Source organism: Astatotilapia calliptera, chromosome 17 (genome assembly GCF_964374335.1).
Source record: "Astatotilapia calliptera chromosome 17, fAstCal68.1, whole genome shotgun sequence".
Lineage (NCBI taxonomy): Eukaryota > Metazoa > Chordata > Actinopteri > Cichliformes > Cichlidae > Astatotilapia > Astatotilapia calliptera.
The window spans coordinates 39,879,011-39,900,115 of record NC_137438.1 but is presented as its reverse complement, the minus strand read 5'-3'; the positions used below and the strand labels follow the sequence as shown (position 1 = coordinate 39,900,115).

The 21,105-nt window shown below is 42.7% G+C and overlaps 1 protein-coding gene across 2 annotated transcripts in view; it reads left to right on the top strand.

Moving 5' to 3' along the window:
• The window catches only part of nek7 (NIMA-related kinase 7), a 61,730-nt gene that overhangs the window by 18,055 nt on the left and 22,570 nt on the right, over positions 1-21,105 (top strand). For both annotated transcript variants that reach the window (XM_026146424.2, XM_026146425.2), the window contains exons 2-5: positions 3,586-3,673; positions 14,085-14,225; positions 14,878-14,940; positions 18,636-18,746. In XM_026146424.2, coding sequence (XP_026002209.1) covers positions 3,614-3,673; positions 14,085-14,225; positions 14,878-14,940; positions 18,636-18,746 — 375 coding nt within the window. In that variant the 5' untranslated portion in view covers positions 3,586-3,613. The remainder of the gene's footprint in view (positions 1-3,585; positions 3,674-14,084; positions 14,226-14,877; positions 14,941-18,635; positions 18,747-21,105) is intronic.

Sequence of the window (21,105 nt, the reverse complement as noted above, 5' to 3'; positions counted from 1 at the left end):
CTGGCTGAAATCCTGATTTTCAGTCCAGTTCTTCTGTAATTTAGCAAAGCTTTGCCCTTTTTTCTTGTTTCCTTTCCTTAAGAATGGCTTCATGACAGCCGCCTTTCCACTGAAACCTCGCTAATGAGTGAAAATTTGTTAAAAACCAGCCAGAGGACGGAGGAAAACTTTGAAAGATATTTAGAAATCTATTGCTCAAGACAAGCGTAGGAATGAAAGAAGCTAAATATAAGGAAACGAGGCGTGGCTCAAGACTATTTCACAGCAGTGTAAAAGCAGGAAACAGGGCTAAAAATGCAAAAAACAAAAACAAGATTTGAGATGGGAATAAAAAAAAAAAAGGCAAATTAACAAATCTGTTGTGTGCTGGAAGTGTGAGAACAAATAAAACTGTTCAGTCCGCCTCGCTCGGTTTTTCTCCTCTTTCATATAATTACCTCGGTGTGATGGGCCCACTGTGAGAATGCTGGGCTGGAGTCTCACATTAGATGGAACGCAGTCAGAAAACAGTGTTTGTTTTCATTGAGTGGTTGGTGGTCTGCACGGAGACGGTGTTTTCAGCTTCCTCTGAAAACACCGTCGGTCTTTCGGATGGACTCACGGCGTCTCGGAAACAACATGTTCATTTACATTTCATAGACGATCTATAGTGGTGAAAATGTTTGTGCAGAAATAATTGTAATAAAGTCAGCCTGACAGAATATCAGTGTAAAAGGAAGATCTGTGAAAAATAAGGAAACGATAATAAAAGTAAAATTCTCATTCCAGGCAAACGCCAGTCGTATGTGTGTCTACATATTTAGCATAAAATGGCTCTGCTTGTCTGTCCTGTTGTGTATTTGCAGCTGTCTCTCACCAAAGGTCCAAATGTGACTCTGACATCTATGAATAGGTAGAGGATTTAGCTTTTAGCTGTTACCAGAAAGGCAGCCACCATTTCTCACCCGCATGACAGAAATGCAAGCAAGAGTGGCACATTGAGCTTCCATGTGTTTTGAAAGTCAGGAATTCCTGTCTGTGGCGAGCAACCTTTCGGGGATATCGAGACAGCGAGAGGAACAGTTAAGAGGAATGTGCGATGAAAGGTCAGCGTGATGAAGCCGGTTGTGTTTTTGCGCAGTCACTGCGACGGTTTGCGTATTTTCCCCTGTTTACGCCTCCTGATCGAGTTAGATTTGTTAATTGTGTTGTTTCCTTGTGTGTGTTAATCTAACGTGGCAGTCTTAATTGATCTTGTTAACGTGGGATGTAGGAGGCGAAAGAACGTCCTCTGATGCCCTGCGGTTATTTTGACACTCAGCCGGTTAGAAACACAAGATGGTTAGGGAGCGAAGGAAGGGTGCCAGCCTCAATCTAACACAGCGCGGGGCTGAAGTGCAAAGAATCACGGCAACAGCCGCGAAGGCCAGCTGGGCGGGTGACTCGAAAGTCCACTGTGACCGCGAAATCCAAATGTCACGACACGCAGCTTGTTCAAACTAAGAGGCCGACTTCACCTGGTATTAAAATATCCTGTAATAGATAAAAGCTCTTGAGTGATGATGTACTGATACTGATTTTAAAGTGTGGGTGATAGATGCACAGATCAACAGCCTTTCAGGAACTCTTCACACTACGAACATTTTGCTTGTGCAAAATTACTATGGCACAACCGTTGGATATTGATATTGGTATTTGTTCTGGGTCAATATTCTGATACCAATCAAAAAGAACAACATATGATGTAGGGCTGATGTACCGGTGCGGCCTGAGGCTCTGTCCAGATGTTCATGGGTATCTGAGTAAATGTAGCCTTTTCTCTGCTTTGTTAACGCTCTGTTAGGACCTCCAGGGTGATTTTCACCTCCTTTTGACTTTTCAAACGACCTTGAGTGCGTCTGTCTGTTTAACTTATTTAACTGCACGTTTGTGGCTTGAAATGTTGATGGTCAAACAGTCAAACAACCTTTCCAGGTGTTTATAAAAACCACCACAGCTGGTTGTTTTCAAAAATACTTTTTCTCCAGCAGGTTTATTAATGAGTCAGGATCATTTAGCGTTTAACGCTGTTCTGCATTTAAAAATGTCAACCTTATTAATAAATGATCCATTACATAAGTGAAGAGAGTCGTATTGCCAGCATAGCCGATGTAAATCCATTGGAAACGGGGTTGAGTAAATAATTTTGCGATCTTCCAAACTTACACGAACATCAAGAAAAAGCTAATCTGTGATTTTAGCACAGCAATAATTGCAAATGATGTGTTTGCTCAAAGTGCATAGACACACATCATAAAAATATTAAACTGCCCAAAGAATCTGTGTGTCAACCTATTAATCAGTTATATGGTTAGATAGCTATATAATTGCTCGATTGATCAGATGATTGATTGATATACACACAGAGACTGCTTTTCAGTGTTATTCTCATCTACATTACACCGGCACATTTTAATTGGCCCAGGGAGGCTCAATGCAACAGAGACAAGAGACTGTGACCAATACACGAGTGACACACCAACAGATCTGCAAACCGGCTTTGGAGGAAAAACATGCAAATGGCCCACTGTGAAGTGTGCTTTCTTTCCCTCCTGTGTGGAACTTTTCTTTTTACGTGTGTGTGTGTGTGTGTGTGTGTGTGTGTGTGTGTGTGTGTGTGTGTGTGTCCGCTTGAGTGCTATTCCTGTGAATAAGTCCCTAAGAAGACAAAACCATGGTTGAGTTGTAATTCCTGGTATTTCTTTTATCCTCTGTTCCTAATCATTAGTCATTTGCTTCCTATCACCAAGCAGTCTGCATGTGTGCACGTGTGTGTACACGTGTGTGTGCACGTGTGTGTGCACGCTTGTCCTTGGCTACGTTTTTGTGATGCTGAAAACATACAAATATCTCACCTCATGTGTTGCCTCGTGGATGGCACACGGTTTGTGTTAAACAGGCGGGTATCTCGTGTAAATCACAAGTAATTCTGTGTTAATTTAGAAACGGTGAGTGTAGACTGGAATCATAAGCTAATTTCAAGTGTGAATATAATTGTGCATCGTAATTTTTAAAGCTGTAAATTATTCATTCAGGTGATTTTTTTCTATTATTGCATTGTCTGTGACGATGAGGCAAGCAACTTGTTGTGCTGCTCAGGCAAGTAGCTTCCTTCTAAGCCACATGCCAGGACGTGCAATTAAAGAAAAACATGGCATATATACATACTGCACCTCCTCACCCTGAGGTGACTTATATTTTCTCGGAAAAGAAAAAATAAAGTGGAATTGCTTAAACCAGTAACTGGTGTAACCTGCAATTCCCAGGAAAGGTTCCTTGGGAGAATGCCAAGCAGCTTTATCTCTGCCGAAGCTCGGCCACGGCGCAACTCGAGAGGGACCCAGACAAAGAGTATCATATCCAAAGACGTGACCTAGGTTTCAGCTGCTGAAACTCAACACCGGGGCAACCGTCACTCCTTAGTTTGATGCTGCAGAACGAACATTGCTCCACATTTGAATACAATTTAATCATACTGTTGAAGGGAAATGATCGACTTTTGTTTCACCTGATGATCAGCGTTGCATCGTCTAACCGTGAGTCCTGTTTTGTTTGTGTGATTCGCAGAGGTGTACGGGATCAAGCTCCTAACACCATGGATATGGACACGCAGCCACAAGGACAGCAAGCAGCTGTGCCAGTGTTTCAACCCCAGGTAACCCCACACAGATGCACACTGCAACACCAGTCAGAAGGACTTGGGATCTGAAGTAGGATGCAGACTAAGATAAAAATGGAATTACTCAGCCTCGGCATCCTGTGGTCAGCACCTGTCTTAGCCTTTATTTAACAGATGTGTTCAATGCCATTTAGTTTGATTATAGATTGAAGAATGATGGGAAATTCCTTCATCTGTTGTATTCCTCCTAATTCCTGTTTTAAACTGTAAATATTTCCTGCTCATCTCTTCTCTCTGCATCAATCAAGATGTATCTTTCAGCCTGATCTTCATTCAGACCTCTGTAGCCTGTGTAAGACAGACAGTGGATGAATGTTGAGTTGTTACTATTGATCAGAGATCTGGAGGCTGGCGGAGCCCGGCCTCCTCGCAAGCCTCTTTCGGTTCGATACAACTCAAGTTTGCTCTGTGCAGATCAGGCCGCTGTTGGATTTTAATATCGTCTTCCAACTTCAGGCGCATTGATTTCTTTACAGAAGGATGTTTTTGCCTCCATAAGTATTGAATAGACTTTAAACAAAGAAGATCATCCATATGCCCCTGAGTAAACGTGGAATCTTTTTGAGAAAGAAGCACTAAAAATAGGCTCCGTACTCGTTGTTGTTTTTGTTTCATTATTTTATCTGTTTATTTTTTCAATGCGTATGCAAGGGCACGGCAACATTAACACTGGAACTGCCAAGGGGCTTGATTATTCTGAGATTTGTAATTGCAAAATTAAGGATAATTGGGTTGCACACAGAAGAAAGTCAGATAAAAGCGCTAATAATTAATTTGACTTAGGCAACTGTCCCCCCACGCACACATACAGTAGATCTCCAGCTGATCTCCCAGCAGTTCGTTACGTGTTGTTGTTCAGTCTTAATGATCTCTTTCTCTCTCGCTCTGTGTTGTTCCATCTATTTCCAGCAGTTTACATCAGTGTTAATTCTAGGCTCACCTCTTTCGCTTAGGTACTCGGGAGCACGGTGAACTTTCCATATTGCATCATTTTTTCAGTCTCACAGAACATGTTTGAACCGATTCCACATTCAGCGGAAGATGGAGTCAGATTATGCAGATGACTGTCTAACCAGCATCCAGATGGGTGTCTTTCAACAAGTCCTGTATCCGTTTCACAGTTTTCCTAAGGTTCAGTCTACTCGGCAGCAAAGGGAGAAAAAAAACCCTACCAGCCTCTTCCTGGAGAAATCTGAATTGTATATGTGATGAAGGATATTCTGTATCACTTGCAATATAATTTCTCTTGGTCCCGGAGGTATGATGCATATGCATTAGTTAAACGAGATGAGCTGGTAAGATGTGCATTTTTAATGGTGCATTTGCTCTTGAGTGAGTGGGAGGGTTAGTGGGGACCCCCCCACCCTCCACCACCATCCCCCCGGAGTTTGATCGTCACTGCAGAGTTTGACAGACACAGATCTGTCTGTAAGCGCTGAGACAAGGTGGTGTGGAAGGAGAAGAAGAAGCACCTTTGGGGTGAATCCTGCCGGTTTGACTGCCTGCCTGGCTCGCTGGCTGACTGGCTGAGGATGAATATTGCATGGTGCTTTCTCAAGGGGGCTGGTGACTGGTGAGAGTGGGAGTCGCTCCCCCCCCCTCACCGCAGGGCTGCTAGTTGCCGTGTCTGTCTCTTCTTGTGTTCCTGGCTGTCTTATCGTATATCCGTCTCTGTCTGTTTTGGACTACAGCCGAGCTAATTCCACATATTTTGTAAACACTGTTTTCGTGTGAAAATGACGTTGTCCTCAGCACAGTCTGATAGTATTTTGGTCGAGATCTCTCGAGACCGTATTTCTTCCTGTTTATCCTGTTTTGAGATTAAACTGACATTACTGATGACAAAGCTCTGCATCACAGCCAACATCTGGACAGTGGTGAGAAAGAAAGTGTATTCATGGAGTCTTGGATTAAACATCTGGAGGGCTTAGCTGATAACTTAGTTATTTTAATATATGCACTTTTCATTTTTATATTATGTTAACAAGATGAAGAGTTTTGGTTTTATAATTGTGAACTGGTCTTCTTCTACTTTTTCACTGGTGTCCGCGTCGCAGGTCATTTTCTCTTTCTTCCTTTTTTGCCTTTGATTTTTCTGGTGTTACTGTTAAGTCTCCACATCCACAACAAAGAGACGTGCACCCACTGATTATTAACTCTGGAGTCTATTTTTGAAAACCTCTGCTGTCTAAAAAGCTGTTCACTGCAGGATAGCATGCCAGAGCAGAGTGACGAGCTTTCAACTTTAGCCTTCCTCGTACGTCTGTGCCCCGAGTTTCTCTTTCCCGGCGTCTGCGTGCCTCTCAGTCTCTCTCCATGTGAGACATCACCTCTCTGCTGCCGCTGGCCTTTCTGTGGCAGCCGTCGGCACTGCTGGGCTGTCACGTCGGCCCTCTCTTCTCTGCTGCTTGTCCCCCACTGCCCCCCACCCTATCTTTATCCCGTCTTCCCGTTCCCTCTTCCACTCTCCATGTGTCTTGTCAGTTGTGTTTGGCAACGGTGTCATTATCGGGCAGCCCATATCACACCTCCTCCAATGAGCTGTCTGTCTGCTCCCCGTCTGTCTCTCGCTCTACTTTCCTCTCTCCTTTGCAGTCCCCCTGCTAGCTCGTGGTGGCTGTGTGTCACCTTTATACCCGAGACATTCTGTCCCTCACCGGCGTTACCCATAATGCCTTGCACAGCTGCCACTTTATCTTCATGTCCTGCAGCTTGTCCTCAAGCTGGAATAATGTGAATGATGTGAGCGTGCTGTGAGAGTTGACCAGTATGTTTTATTTTATTTTATTTTTTAGACAACAACACTGATGTTGCTGATTATCAGTAATTGGGGACACTAAAAGTCAATATTTGGAAACATTTACAGTTAAAAATCTTTGGGCCAAAATTTAGAAGAGCTCAAAACTTAGTTTCAGTTATTTAAATAACAACAATAGCGCGACATTCAAAGTCAGGCTGCTTTTTTATTGATACCTGCTGTAGTAATATTATGAACTAATTGCAAAAATAGCCTATTTATGATTACACTGCTGTCTGTGGTTACATTGTAGTCACTGTGGACCCAGATGATGATGATGATGATGATGTGCAGTAGCACTAAGTAAAAATGTAAAAACATTTACCAGTCCTTTAAGTTTGTACTTGGATCTGAAGTTGTTCTATTTTGACGAGTTAATTTTCTTCTTTGTAAAGCACCTCACCCGTCTCTCCTGTGCACACCTTCCCCTTCGCTCGTCATCGACTGAAGCACCGGGTGGGAGACGTGATAAAAGAGCCTTTTCCCAAATGTGGTGACATTATGCTCTGTTTTTATTTTTAACATCCACCCTAAAGTGAGAAATATCCTCTTTCTGTTTCCTCTCATCTGATGATGACTGTGAGCGATCGGTGTAGCCGCGTGACGCACAAATGTAGTCCAGCCGCGAGCCTCTGTGCGCGCCCGTGTGTGTCCACGTGTGTCGCTGTTACAGGTGTTTGTTGCATGTGGAGGTACAACATCAAGCTATGGCTTTGCACATTTAATTAATAATGAATCTCGGCATAATGACACATTTTTTCAGTGCATCACTGGGGAAATGGGATCAAAATTGCCGTGATCGCCCAGCTGTTGCCATCCCTGACATCGTCGTCCGTCACCACAACCCCGACACAGACTACCCAAAACAAACTGTGTGACTCATATGAGCCCATTTTGCACCAATAAAAATAAAATGGTAACAGACTTAGAAGTTTTATTAATTTAAAAGATGTTGGGGACAAAAAGATAACATTGTATCTATTTGTTAATATTAAACATATTGCAAAGTGTTTAAAATTGCAGTAATGGGTGCTGCTTTACCTCAGTGGTTGAGGAGGCGACCACAAGCCGTAGAGCCAAATGCATCGTCTTCCACGACTCCCAGCTATTCGGTCTCCTCTTCAACATAACTGTCGAAAAAAGGATTCCCACCTTTACTTTCACTGCAGACTCGTGACCTGCAACTAGGGCTGCTCGATTATGGCAAAAATGATAATCACGATTATTTTCACTGAAATTGAGATCTCGATTATTTGACGATATTTATTTAACCCTTTAAGACCTACTATAGAACCAAGTCCGCCAGAGCTTATATTCTTTTTTTACATGTTGTAGTGCCATTTGTGGGAGCATTTCAAGTTGCTATACAACTGTTATAGCCCATATTTTAATAATATGTATGCATTATGTCCATAGTAACTACATAAATTGCAAAAAAGTTGCAATAAACTACAAAAAAATTGAAAATCGGTTTTGTTTTTTTACATATATTTCTACTTGGAGAAATTTAAGAGGTTTATCCCTCAAAACTTTAAATACAAAAAAGTTGCAAAAAATAGTTTACAACAACAGGAAATTTATTTTGAGTGTCTTCATAGTTTTATTTTGGAGATACACCAATTTTTATATACTGCAGGAAAAACAAAAAACAATCCTATGATGCAAATTTGCAAAGAAAACAGCATCAAAATAAACAATTTCCAGCAGTGCAATTCGAGTTCTAAGCATCCCAGAAACTATTCAGAAAAGTCAAACATGACCAGTATAGGCTTTTAAGGCCTACAAGTAAAAAACTACATTTCCGCGAAAATGACGTCACTTCCGGTTTCGGGGAGGAAATGGCCGACATGTGATAGTTCGTGCTGACGTCTGATTCACTGTGGGAAGTGTTACGAACAGCTGATCGGATCGGCAAAGCCTGTTTCTGGAATATTACGTTTTTGTTCCTGCAAGAGCTTTTTATGCAGTTTTTGCAAAGCTTTATGTGGAAGGAAACCGTGACCGAGGACAAGCTGATGGCATCAGATGTAAGTACAACTCCTCCGGTTTCATATGCAAAAAAAATTATTGCGCTAGCTTACACGGTTCAGGTTCTACAGGGATTTAAAAATAGTTACACAAAACGGAGCGTGCTGCTCTGACCGGCTTCAATGACTTTAAAAAATAATATAAAATAGTGTGCAACACCACTGAAGTTTTTTTTTTTTTTTTAATCTCTCTTTTCAACCAACGGCAGTCACTCTCCTCTCCAAATAACTTCTGCTTAGCTTTCCGAGCTTCCCTCGGGTCCTCTTAATCAGCGGTCTCCAACCTTTTTTGCGCCACGGACGGTTTATGCCCGACAATATTTTCACGGACCGGCCTTTAAGGTGTCGCGGATAAATGAGGGAGGGGCTAATAATCGGCTCAGTCATTTTTAATGATCGTTGAAAGCCCAGATCGTAATCGTGATTAAAATTCGATTAATTGAGCAGCCCTACCTGCAACCTTTCACGGAGTGTGTGGGTCAGACATTGATCGAGAGCGGTGACTGCAGATGGAAAGAGGCAGTTGCATCACAGCCATTTTTAATTTATTTCATCAGAAGTTTTATAAATAAGAGCAGAAGCTACTGAATCACAACTTCAACAGATAGCCAGGCTGTCAGTGTGACTGCTACACTTCATGATACAAAACATATATAGGAGAGAAACCTGTAAGTATATATTTTGAATGAGATGGTAACAGTATGTGTTGGATTATTGATACGTGAACTATTATTGATATAGTTCTGGGTATGGGTAAGACGACACGGCCTCCACATGCAAAAACATTTTGGGATAATGATATTTCAGTGTTTTATTTCTTTTTTTGCTCTTCATGTGGGTCCATGCTGGAAAAGCACAATTTGGATTGTGATTGCGATACAAACATTTAAATTCAGGATGTACCATGTGTGTAAAAACAACAGCAGGATAAAGTGGTTGCATTACCATCAACGCATTTTCAGGTCGACTGTCAGAGGTGGGTCATATGGGTTCAACATTAAATTGTAATAATCGTATTTTTGACCACATGGAAGGAAAATGCTGAAAATTTTATTAATGCTTGCAGCTTGCAAGCAGCATTTATAAGTGCATGTAAATCCATGACACACTTCCTAATTCAAAGAGTGCCTGCATGGAAATTACAGTACAGTAGTCCTAAGACAGCATTATATCCAGCGGCACACAATAAGTCAAGTGTAAACAGAAAAGTAGTTTTACCTGGAAATTTGACATAGAAATGTAACTTTTCAACACTTTATCATTTTAGTTTACTCGATGGTGTGTTAGCCCAAAGCGGCTAAACAAGTTTGTCGTTTCCATGTTGAGCAAGAACAATTTTCTTGCATATTTTGCAAAGTGCTCTGCTTTTCAGGAGGCAGTTGAAGGAGCTTTCTTTCTAAGCACTAAATTGTCACCGGAGGCTTTTGCTCTCAGACATGCCTGGGCCTGAGCCGTTGCTGCCACGTTGTGTAGTGAGGTTTTTATTTGTACAACTTTACAGTATTATTGCAGCTCCGGTCACATACCAATGTTTCATTGACATAATATTGGTCAGTTTTTTAGATTGAGTGTTAACAGTAAGAGAGGGATGGAGATAAATTCATTTCCCACTTCCAGTGTAAACCCGCCTCGACGTTTCAGGTAAACGGGTGAAATTTCATAAACACGTAACCTGATCGTCATTGCTTTTTAAAATGATTTCCTTTCAACGTGAACTAATATGTGTAAAAAGAATAATGGGGACAGTTTTTTTTTAAATGTGGTACTTATATTAACTTAGCAGTTGCACCATTTGCATTAGAAAAACAAAAATGGACAGTGCTCGGGCGCGGTCGGGGCGCGGTTCAGTCGACCGGTCTCGGCATTCTCTGGCAGATGTTGCACACAAACGCATAAATATAAATGCGAGCCCTGATTAACAACCACGTTTGTGTTTGAGGTCATGATATTTGTCCGTCACATGAACAGTCATATTTAGATCCGTCCAAAATCCTCCTCTCCCGTTTTTGGCCAGACCGTGACCTCTGCGTCACTCAGGGACGTTCCTCTGTGACTTCCTTTGTAGGTGTGTGTGGCCTTGTCTTTCAGCTGGGAGCTCCTGATTGTGTGACACCCATGTGCGGCAGATGAGACGGCCTGTCAGTCAGCTGTGGCCCGGCTGCCCTTTGAAGGCCAGGCCAGGGGGCGAAGAGGTGCCGCAAATGGCCTGTGAAGTTTACATACACTGCCCACTGCTAAACAGATTAGCTCTAATGAAGTGTCTAATGTTGGGGGCACTGGCTGACATAATCCTGCCTGGCAGCCCGGCCCCTTGGCTGCCAGAAAAGCCGCCCTCCCTCCAGCCCTCTCTTCCGCCCTCGCATGGCCTCTGCTGCCACCCAGGGCGACTCCACACGGGGAGGTGCCCACTGTTAATCACGCTGGACAGTGTGCGATCTGACATGCAAATGTAGGTCATTGCATATGTAAATGTGTGATTACGAGGCTGGCATGCCAGGACACATTAGCAAGACTGTGCTCTCAGCAGGCGGTTGTCACAGCGCTTTAGAGGCTCATGCTAACATTTGTCAAGCTACCACGCAGCGAATGAAAGCAATGCCCTCTTGTCCTCCCAGCTCCATCCTTTGCTCTCTCTCCCTCTCTGTCCATCCCACTGCAACTTTGCATCAGTGCTTCTGTCACATTATGCAAAATCATCTCCCAATATGGTTGCATATTCAGCGCAACACACCTTGGAGATAATAATGAGTATGTATAGGTTTAATTTAACTAACTCTCCATAAAATGTATGGATATAGATCTTTCAGTCAGATGTCAGTGTTTTCCGTGTTGTCGTAGTGAATCCTCGTAGTCCCCCCTTTAGACGTACGGTTGTGTTGAAGGGTTTGTTGTGGATTGTGGAAGAGTGCATCATCTGTGAGTCCTGACAGCTCGGGATGACGGCGGTGTCATGCTGAAAAATGCACACACCTCAGCGGTGTTAATTGGGCAGGGCATTTGATTGGCTCGCGCCTCTTCCTTTGGCTGTCAGCTGCGGAAAAACATTGAAACGCATGAATCGGTGCCCCCCCCCCCCCCAAAAAAAAAAAAAAAAAATCATCCATTCTAGTGTTAACAATCCAGTTTGATATTGTGCTTCTCATCATTGTCTGAATTTCATGTCTTTTTATTCTTATTTTACTTGTTTTTTTGCAGAAATGATTTTTGGCCTTTGAATAAATTATTTCAGGTCATTTCTTTCTGATATATTCGTTGGCTTTAAATGTTTTTTACTTTAACGATACCTCGTGCCTCTCTCAGGTCAGCTGCATCGTGTATGTTTTTCAGTGGGTGCCCACTGTAACTTTGTGTAGAGCGAACAGCTGTAATGACACACCCTTCCTGTGTGTTTTAGCACCCAGCAGATTCATTTTTGACCCTCTCCACCTTTTTATTTCCCTCCCCTCGGTCCTAGGTCACTCGCCCCCTGAGCTGCTCCCACAGCAGCGCTGGTGACATGCAGCATTCTGATATCTGTCACCTTGTGTTTGTTCCTGCTGACGCCTTTTACAAGTTTACCAAAAGGCTGGAAAGGTCACACAGCACGCTATGTGTATTATTCACACATTATATCCAAGGGGCTCATTCTGGTTTATTTTTGAGTGTTTTTAATTGCGGAGGTGAGTGACTCAGTAGGTACAATCACTCACGCAGTGAGGAGAGGTGTGGAGTACTTTGTTCTGTGGCCCAGTGCCAGACTGTCAGTGATGGGACTCGACAGATGAAGGGAGAGGATTTCACGGGTGCTGTTTGATCAAACACACAAACAGAAAAAACACTTGGATTAAATAATATGAAGCCTATATTTACGTGACTATTTTCCCGTCCTCATTGGAAAATAGTCAACTCACCTTTGCTCTGCTCTGTTTTTGCTACAGAACAGCGTGTTAGCCTCCCTGGATGTTGCAAGGTGTAAGTGCACGGTCTAATACAATATCATGTTACTGTAGTAATAAAGCATTACATTTGGCATACACGACATTAGGGCTGCCACGATTACGTCGACTATCAAAATCGTCGACGACTGATTTAATAGTCGATGCGTCGTTTGAAGCTTTGTAAGATCCTGAAAGACGCAGGAATAAGTAGCAGGATTTAAGAGTGTAATAACGGACTGAAACAGAAGATGGCAGCGCTGCATGTACAAGGATGCCAGCTGCCGTTAAACCCCGAAGAAGAAGAAGCTGTGTCCCAGAATTCATAGCGCAGCTTCCAACAATGGCGGCAGCTAGTTAGTTCTAATGTTACTCTTATTATTCTTTCTGGGTCACAAAATAAACGTTTAACATATTTTCAGGCGAGAATGTAGCTGTGTAAACCTCAAATATCTGCTCAGTTTATCAAGACACCGCATATTTTCAAAAGCGCTCCGACGTTTTCGGAGACGTCTGTTACCCACTAGCTCGATAGTTAGCCGGGGGCTAGGCTCACTAGAGCCGTGAGAACACCGGACTCCCCGCAAATCGTTTTCAAACCCACCGCCGTCTTTCGCTACTCAGGTTAAACATGATATATAAGTCACTTAGATAACTTAAAAATGTTATTGTTTGGCTTTTTTTAGTATTTTATTTGTTCCTGAGTAAATCGGTTTGGCTGAGATTAAAGTTATAGTTTTTACACAGCTGAATAAATGTCAAGCAGACAGCTGATTATCAGAAGTGTGAGATGCTGGAGAATTTACTCCGGTGTCCTGTTATAGTTTAGATAGCAAGGAGTTTATTAAACTTCACCGAAACAATCTGCAAACTTCATTAAAATTTAATAAACTATCATCTTGTCTTTATTTTTAGTTAGCACAGACCTGAAACACTTAAAGCTGTAAGCTAATGATAGTTATATAAGACCAGATGCTGCTGGTGCAATAAGCTGTACGTTTTACGTCCAATGGATGATGATCTGATTAGTCGACTAATCGCAAAAATAATCGGTGACTAGTCGACTATCAAAATAATCGTTTGTGGCAGCCCTACATGACATGATACCGTTTTGCTACCTTCAAAAAGTTGAATGATCGTGTCACACAGTGGAAATATAATCATTCCTGCCGGCAGGGTTTTTAGCGGGTTGCAAACACTATTTTTATTGTATACGGGGATTTTAGCTTCTATTTGGGGTTCTGACTGTGTTTTATCCTGAAAATAAATGGTGTGTTTGAAGCCAGCTAAGTTTCTGTGCTCTGAGCGCTGACCCACTCACTCCCCTTTCTGCTTGTATGTATACAGACGTGGTGGTGAAGATTTAGGTCCACCAGTTTAGCAGCTACAATCATCCTTGAAGACCTTTATGAGCATCTTTGGCAGCGTCTAACCCACATCCTCCAGCCCTCGTCTTTTTTATCTTTCAGTAATGCACAGATGGTTTCACCTCAGTGACAAACTAGTGGCAACAGCAAAAATCCTGCAAATACTTAGTTTTTTTATTTGTTTTTCTCTTACACAGAGAAAGAGAGAGTGTGTGTGCACGTGTTCATGGACTGATATCATGCGTGAATAGTTACTAGTTGTATTTTTCCTGTTTCCTCCAGAAACCGTTGCAGCCAGATATGGGCCATAATTCACTGGCTAACTTCCAGATTGAGAAGAAGATTGGACGCGGCCAGTTCAGCGAGGTGTACCGAGCGAGGTATCTGCTGGACAACACGTCTATGGCCCTGAAGAAAATTCAGGTGAGGAGCGTAAAAGCAGCGACACATTTAGCCCGAGTTAAATCTGTCACGAGGTCAATGCTAATATATTCACACCAGCGGGTGTTTCGGTCCTTGAAGTTCACCTGAGCCATACACGGAGCATTTACAGTAGTAGAAGCTCACATATAAATACTGCTGCTGTTTCTGGACAAACACAGCTGGGTCACACTCGCTGAGTTCGACTTGTCACTATGTAGAGAAATTTAAGAGAATGTAATTGTGAATGTGTTAGTGCCGCCAGAGCGGTCAGCATATTCAACAAAGTCACATTTGTGAGGTATTTGCCTGTGAAGTGCAGTTTGACTCACAGTGTGACTCTGCACTTGTGTGTATCTGCACTGGCAGTATCTGTGGTATTCACTGCCTTCTACACTCGCACACATTGATAAGAGGACACGTTATGTACACACACACACACCTCAGATATACGGGCTTGTTACTCAGATATGAAACACCTGTAGACACTCCAGCGCCACCCTCTAGATAACAGTAACCATGTTCTCTGTTTAGTGTTTTTTTTCCACCCTTAGTTTTCTACATCTCTCCATCTTACATTTTTTGAATATGTCATAACACCTCCTCTCTGTCCTCTCTCACCCTCTCTCTCTCTCCCCTTTTGATCTCTTGATAGATATTCGACTTGATGGATGCCAAAGCTCGGCAAGATTGCATCAAAGAGATAGATCTCCTTAAGGTAAAGAACCAGAGAAGAGGGAGACGGCGCCATGCGCTGCGCTCTGTTCTCTTAAGGTGCCTCAGCTGAGACCTTCTACCACATGAAAACAATTGATCTGCACCAGACGGCGTGGATCTGCGTGCTGTGTGTGCGTGCGTTTCCTCGGATTGTTACAAATACAGTGGGGTGTTGGAGCATTTGTGCACACGAGTGAGAATGTGAATAAGTGTGTGTGTATTGCTTTCTCCTTGAGTGTGTGTGTGTGCAGAGGTACAGCAGTGTTAAATCCCCCCAGGCACACATCGGCTCCTTTTTAATGCCAAAACTATTGTGTTTTTTTGTGTTGTTGTTTTTTAACAATCTTTTTGTAATGTTTAAAACCAGCCAACAGTGCATCAGCATGGAGATGTAGCAGCGTCTCTCATGTGTCTCCTCACTTTGCTTAATTTAGCTTTACTGTTTTTTCTTTGTGCAATGAAGTTTTTGTGCTTATTAAACCACCTTTAACATGTGTCAGCCAGGCTGCTCTTAAGCACTAATGAACAAACTAACGACAGCTCCGATGTCTTTCCTGTCTGAGAGATCCTAGATGTGTGTCAGAGCCCTGCCTGTGTTATCTGACTGTGTGTGTGTGCGTGTGTGCGTGTGTGAGAGTGTGTGTGTGTGTGTGTGTGCGTGCGTGCGTGCGTGCGTGTGTGTGTGTGTGTGTGTGTGTGTGTGTGTGTGTGTGTGTGTGTGTGTGTGTGCAGTTCTGGCAGCCCTATCTGTAGCTTTCCTTCACGGACGCGTGTGCACTGCAGGCAGTTTGGGCTCATATGTACGCTCAGACGTACACATTAGACAGAAACACAAAACACAACCAATTAGTTTGTGCCACTCAGACTTCATTGGAGCTCCCGGGGCTTTTTGGGCCAATCAAAGACAACGATACTCTGATGCAGGCGAGACCAGGCTGTAATCTGAGTAGCAGACTGTTGAGTCGATGGCAGAAGACAGCAGGGTTTTCCTGTTTGTAGTTCTGACCTCCTAAAGGGGGTTAGGACAGAGTCAAATGTTACACTGACCCCAGTGACCGTGTCTCTCATTTCCTGTATGCAACACCTACATTTCTGCATTTCTTCCCTTTAATCGTCTTTGAATCTATAGAATTTATTTCTCCTGTCTCGGCTGCTTTTGCTTTTTTTGATTTTCCATTTTCTCCTTCACTGCCTTGTTTCCTTCATCCATTTTCTTTCCTTCTTTTTATCCTACGAGCTGATTCTTGGTAAACATGGAGCTGTGCCTGGCCCCGGCTGCCCAGCCAGCCTGATAATAAAGGACTGAGTGAGAGAGAGAGTCCTTCTCCCTTATCCTCCACTAGACAGGCCAACAGGAGACAGAGCCAAATCAGAATAATGAGAGGCACACTGGCATGGTTCGACTGGAGTGACGCACAGTCGCCCATGATCACACACACACACACACACACACACACACACACACACACACACACACACACACACACACACACACACACACACTCTGTTGAGACCTTTCAACAGTATGTCTGTTTGTTTGTTTGTCTGTCTGTGTTTGTGTCTGCTCATTCATCTGTTATTTCTTGCTGTGGCATGATGACTTCAACTCGAGAATCTCACTTCTCCTTCTGTCCTTTTGTCTAAATTTTTCCTGATGGGAATGTTGGTTGTAGGAAGAGCCAGCGCTCTGCCGCTCTGATGATTTCACCATTCTTGAAATCTAAGAACGGCGTATTCCTCTTACTTACGGTTACTGTCTTGGGTCGTATTCTGATTAATTATCTTCCCTAATGAGCAGTGAAAGGCTGTTATGACGTCAGGTTTTTTCCTGTGTTTTGTTTGATATCTATCAGATTGTACTGTTGGTGGACAGTTCAGTGGAGAACATGTTATCAAACCTCACGTTTAATTCTCTACCGTGTCGTGATCCAATAAGGCAAAGGCAGCGGAAGCTCTTGTGCTATACGGTGCCATATTTGAACAATATGCCCGGGTCCTTGTTTTGTTAATAAAACGAGCTACAGCTTTAAAATCAGTTTTATCTTGTTCTCTGTACGAGCAATAATATATTCTTTAAACATTAATATGTACTTTAAATGTGTTTCATTATGTGCGTTTAATCCATCCTTCTTCTAACAAGTTAAAGTGGATGATTTTTACATTCGGTGAAGTGGAAAACACGTTAGTGGAACGCAAACGATTCCTTTCTGCCGGAGAGGCCGAGTAAACGCCGATTCACATCTAAACGAACCGTTTCCATTCCTACCAGCTGCTTTCCTGTTGGCATCTAATTTCATTTATAATTACGCTGTTACTTAATTTGCTAGCATGCTTAATTTTGTGCCATCACGTTACATTAGTCAGTGTCTCGTTCTTCTTTGGAGCACATCACCAGCTCAACAAATATCTCACATCGAGTCGTGCATGATTAAGTAATTACACACACCGGTGGGTCTCAGCCAGCATGTGTAATTACATAATCATGCGAGACTCTATGCGATATTTCCCAACGAATGGCTGTTGTATTGCAGTAAGGTCCCATCCATCATTTACATAAACATCTGCATGCGAACATATCTGTATCCTTCGCCTGGGGTTGAAGTTGTGGGAGATGAGCGGGGCGAGGAGGGGAGGGAGAACTTGTCATCGCTCCTCGGCTGTGCTACAGCGTGGAGCCGTGCAGAACTGCCACTCCGAGCCAAAAATACATCTGGCGAGAGAGGACGAGGGAGGGAGAAGGAAAGATGGAGACATGAGGAAGGGAACGGGAGAACAAATGAGAGAGGGGAATGTGGAAGGATGCAGAGATGGAGTGGAGAGTATAGCGTACTGTACTGTACTGTGCTCCTCTCAGCATCATCCAGAGCATGAACATTTCTTTAATCACAGCACAGAAAGCAGAGCGGAGGACGCGTGTCACACCACTCCGTCTGCTCGCATCACCGCCGCGACTCTTCGCACAGCACCGCCGCTTCCCTTTCCCTCCCCCTCTGCTCCAACTCGGCTCACCGTACCGCTCTCCTGTTCTTTCTTCCTTCCTCACCTTTGTTCTCGTTCCCTAGCTCTTCACCTTGCCCTGTCTCCATCATCCGCCTTGCTTGTCTGTGTCACTGTGTCATTTGCTCGTTCCTCTTCACTGCTCCTCCCCCCTCCCCCCTTTCCCTCTTCTTGCTCTGGATGGATTGAAACTTTTTGTTTACTACAAGGAATGCTGTTCCTGCCTTATTGACCAACCAACAGGAAGGAATCTCAGCTGCAGCAGAGGCTGGGATGCTTGTTTTTCTGACTGCCAGCCGTGTCAGCCTGTCAGGCGTGTGTGTGTGTGTGTGTATGTGTATGTGTATGTGTGTGTGTGTGTCTCACACATGAGTTGTTGTCATCAGAGACAGGAGGCTGTTGTGACATGTCAGCCAGCTTTGTCACACTTGGGGACTAAAGCTTCTCATTAGGTCCACATGTATGAATCCCATGTACGGTTTAAACAGTCTTGTTTTAATTGGTGGTCAAAGTTCATGACACAAACCTGTGTTTGTTACGGTCAGGCTCATTTTATATAAATGGTGCAATAAGTTTGCAAGACGCCTGAGGAATGTGACCATGTCGGTTCTTAATGTGACAAGTGTCACCAGCAAGTCTTATTTTTGCTTTTTATGCTTCCTGAATGACACGTCTGTCTTTTTCTTTTCCCCCTGTCAGCAATTGAACCATCCCAATGTGATAAAATACCACGCGTCTTTTATTGAGGACAATGAGCTGAACATAGTACTGGAGCTAGCAGATGCTGGAGACCTCTCTCGTATGATCAAGGTAAGAAAGTCTTTACAGCAGCTGCACGTCTAAGACAGCAGGAAGAACAGCTGATTTGCGAAATATATTGAACATTCAGCCCAGGAGCTGTTAAGGACACAGGCAGTGTGGTTCTTCAGATGCAGCAAAAATCCTGTAGTTTTATTTTCTCAGGAGGGAGTGATGGTGCCAGCGCTGATTGTTTGTAGTTTTTTGGTTTTAAACGACTTTACTCGACCCGAGTCACAAATACAGCATCGACTCTTCACAGCGGTTTTTATAATTAGGAGCGGTTTCACCTTAAAGGTACAGTAATAGGATATTGTACTTTTAAATATACACTGATTAGTGTTTAGTTATATCTTCCAATAACTATTTGTGTTCTTATAAAATTAAAAAATACTGTATTTTTTGGCCCATAAGGCGCACCAGATTATAAAGCACATTAAGCGAAACAAGCGTTAGCGTTCATCCTCCAGCTTCACTGTGTTTATGCTATGCTAACATAGCTGCGTCGCTAGCCATAGCACATCATTATATAGCAGCTAGCCTAACTTCAGTAACCCTACAAACGTCACTGCTGTTTAGTTTTCTGTCTTCATTTATGTTGGAAGTGATAGCAGAGCTGTACGTTTGAATTGTTTCAGAAATCTCTCAGTCAGAACATGCTATATCATGTTTAGGTGGAAGCTAGCGAGCTAACTTCCTGCTAACTTCTAACTGTTAAATTTAATAAATTCTGTTTTCATGGATGCCTGGATGTTAAACTTAATACACCTGGTAAAGCAGCAACGCTGATCATTTTATTAAAGATGAAAGAATTTAGACAGTTTTTAACTCTCAGTGATGCTGCAGTGTTCGTTTGACTTTGGGACCTGAACCAGACGGAGTTTAGGACCCAGATGACTCCGCGAGGCTCCTGACTACGGTAGCCATAATGCTCCGACAATCCATCAGGCGCTGCGGCTTCGTAGCTTAGCAAAGTCGTACTAAAACCCAGTTTTACAGCCTCCTTCAGACTGTAGATGTGTTGAGGTGGACTACAGATGCACACAGCAGGAGCAGATCCACTGCAGACATGTTCTCAGTGTTGTGTTCGTACTCTTTTTAATCACTTTACAATTCACACTAAAACAGTTGTCAAAATCAAAATTTATTAAAACCCCTAAAAATACATGTTGATTGAATACACAACTCCAAGAAGCATAAAAACACAATTTGGCTAAAAACACAAATGCAATTTTCAAATCATAAACTAATTTCTCTATAAACTCACAAAAATTCATAAAAACACGATTGGATTTAAAACATAAACATGCAAATTTGAAATCTCATATACATCACTTAAAAATACAGTTTTTTGAAAATTCACATAATATACAAAATATAAAATACATTTCATGCAATTTTATTACAAAGGTTTAAAAACACACATTCATTTTAGTCTAAAACCATCCCAGACATTTCAAAATACATTGCCTAACCTAAAATTCAAAAAAACTCACGTTGGAAACCAAGCCTATAAAAGGCTGCACAGTAGAGAGGAGCTCATTTGGGAGCTGACCGTTGAAGAGGCAACATCTCTCTCTCTCTCTGCATTCCCAGTTTATTCATTGTGCCCCAGCCTGAAGAAGACCTATCTTGGGTCGAAACGTCGCAGCAGTGGGCACATTAATTCATTGGTTTTCACTTATTAAAAATTAAACAATTTTATTAATTTCATCTATTTTTGTTTAAAAACAAATTTCATTTACTTTTTTTACTTTTTCTTTTTTTCTCGCCTTGTTTGTGATTGTAAATTCATATACACATAATTTACATATCTAACTGGAATAAATAGCACATTAAAACAATTATTAAATAAAGATAACAAAGGCGACATCAAGAGATACAAAAAAATCCATGGGGTCCCGGATGGACTCAGAAGGCTGGACGGTGGTGCGTCACGGGAGAGGGCGGCTGCCTTCCCGTAGACGTGTCCAGCAGGGGACAAGTGGCAGGGGTGGAGGGATGGACCGAGCACCGTCTGGACCCTTTAGGGACCGGACTCAATCCCACATCCCTAACCCAGTTTTACAGCCTCCTTCAGACTGTAGATGTGTTGAGGTGGACTACAGATGCACACAGCAGGAGCAGATCCACTGCAGACATGTTCTCAGTGTTGTGTTCGTACTCTGGGTTAGGCTACAGTGCAGAGAATGACTTCAGAGATACACAACTGATCGCACAGTGTGAAGTCTGGTCAGGATGAATAATACCTGGTCACAATAATAGCCGGTCAAACATGGCATCGTTTGGTGTCAGAAGGAATTACCGGCAAAGAGGCAAATAAGTGCTGACTATGCGTTATAATTACAAGATTAGCAAACGTTTTATTTGA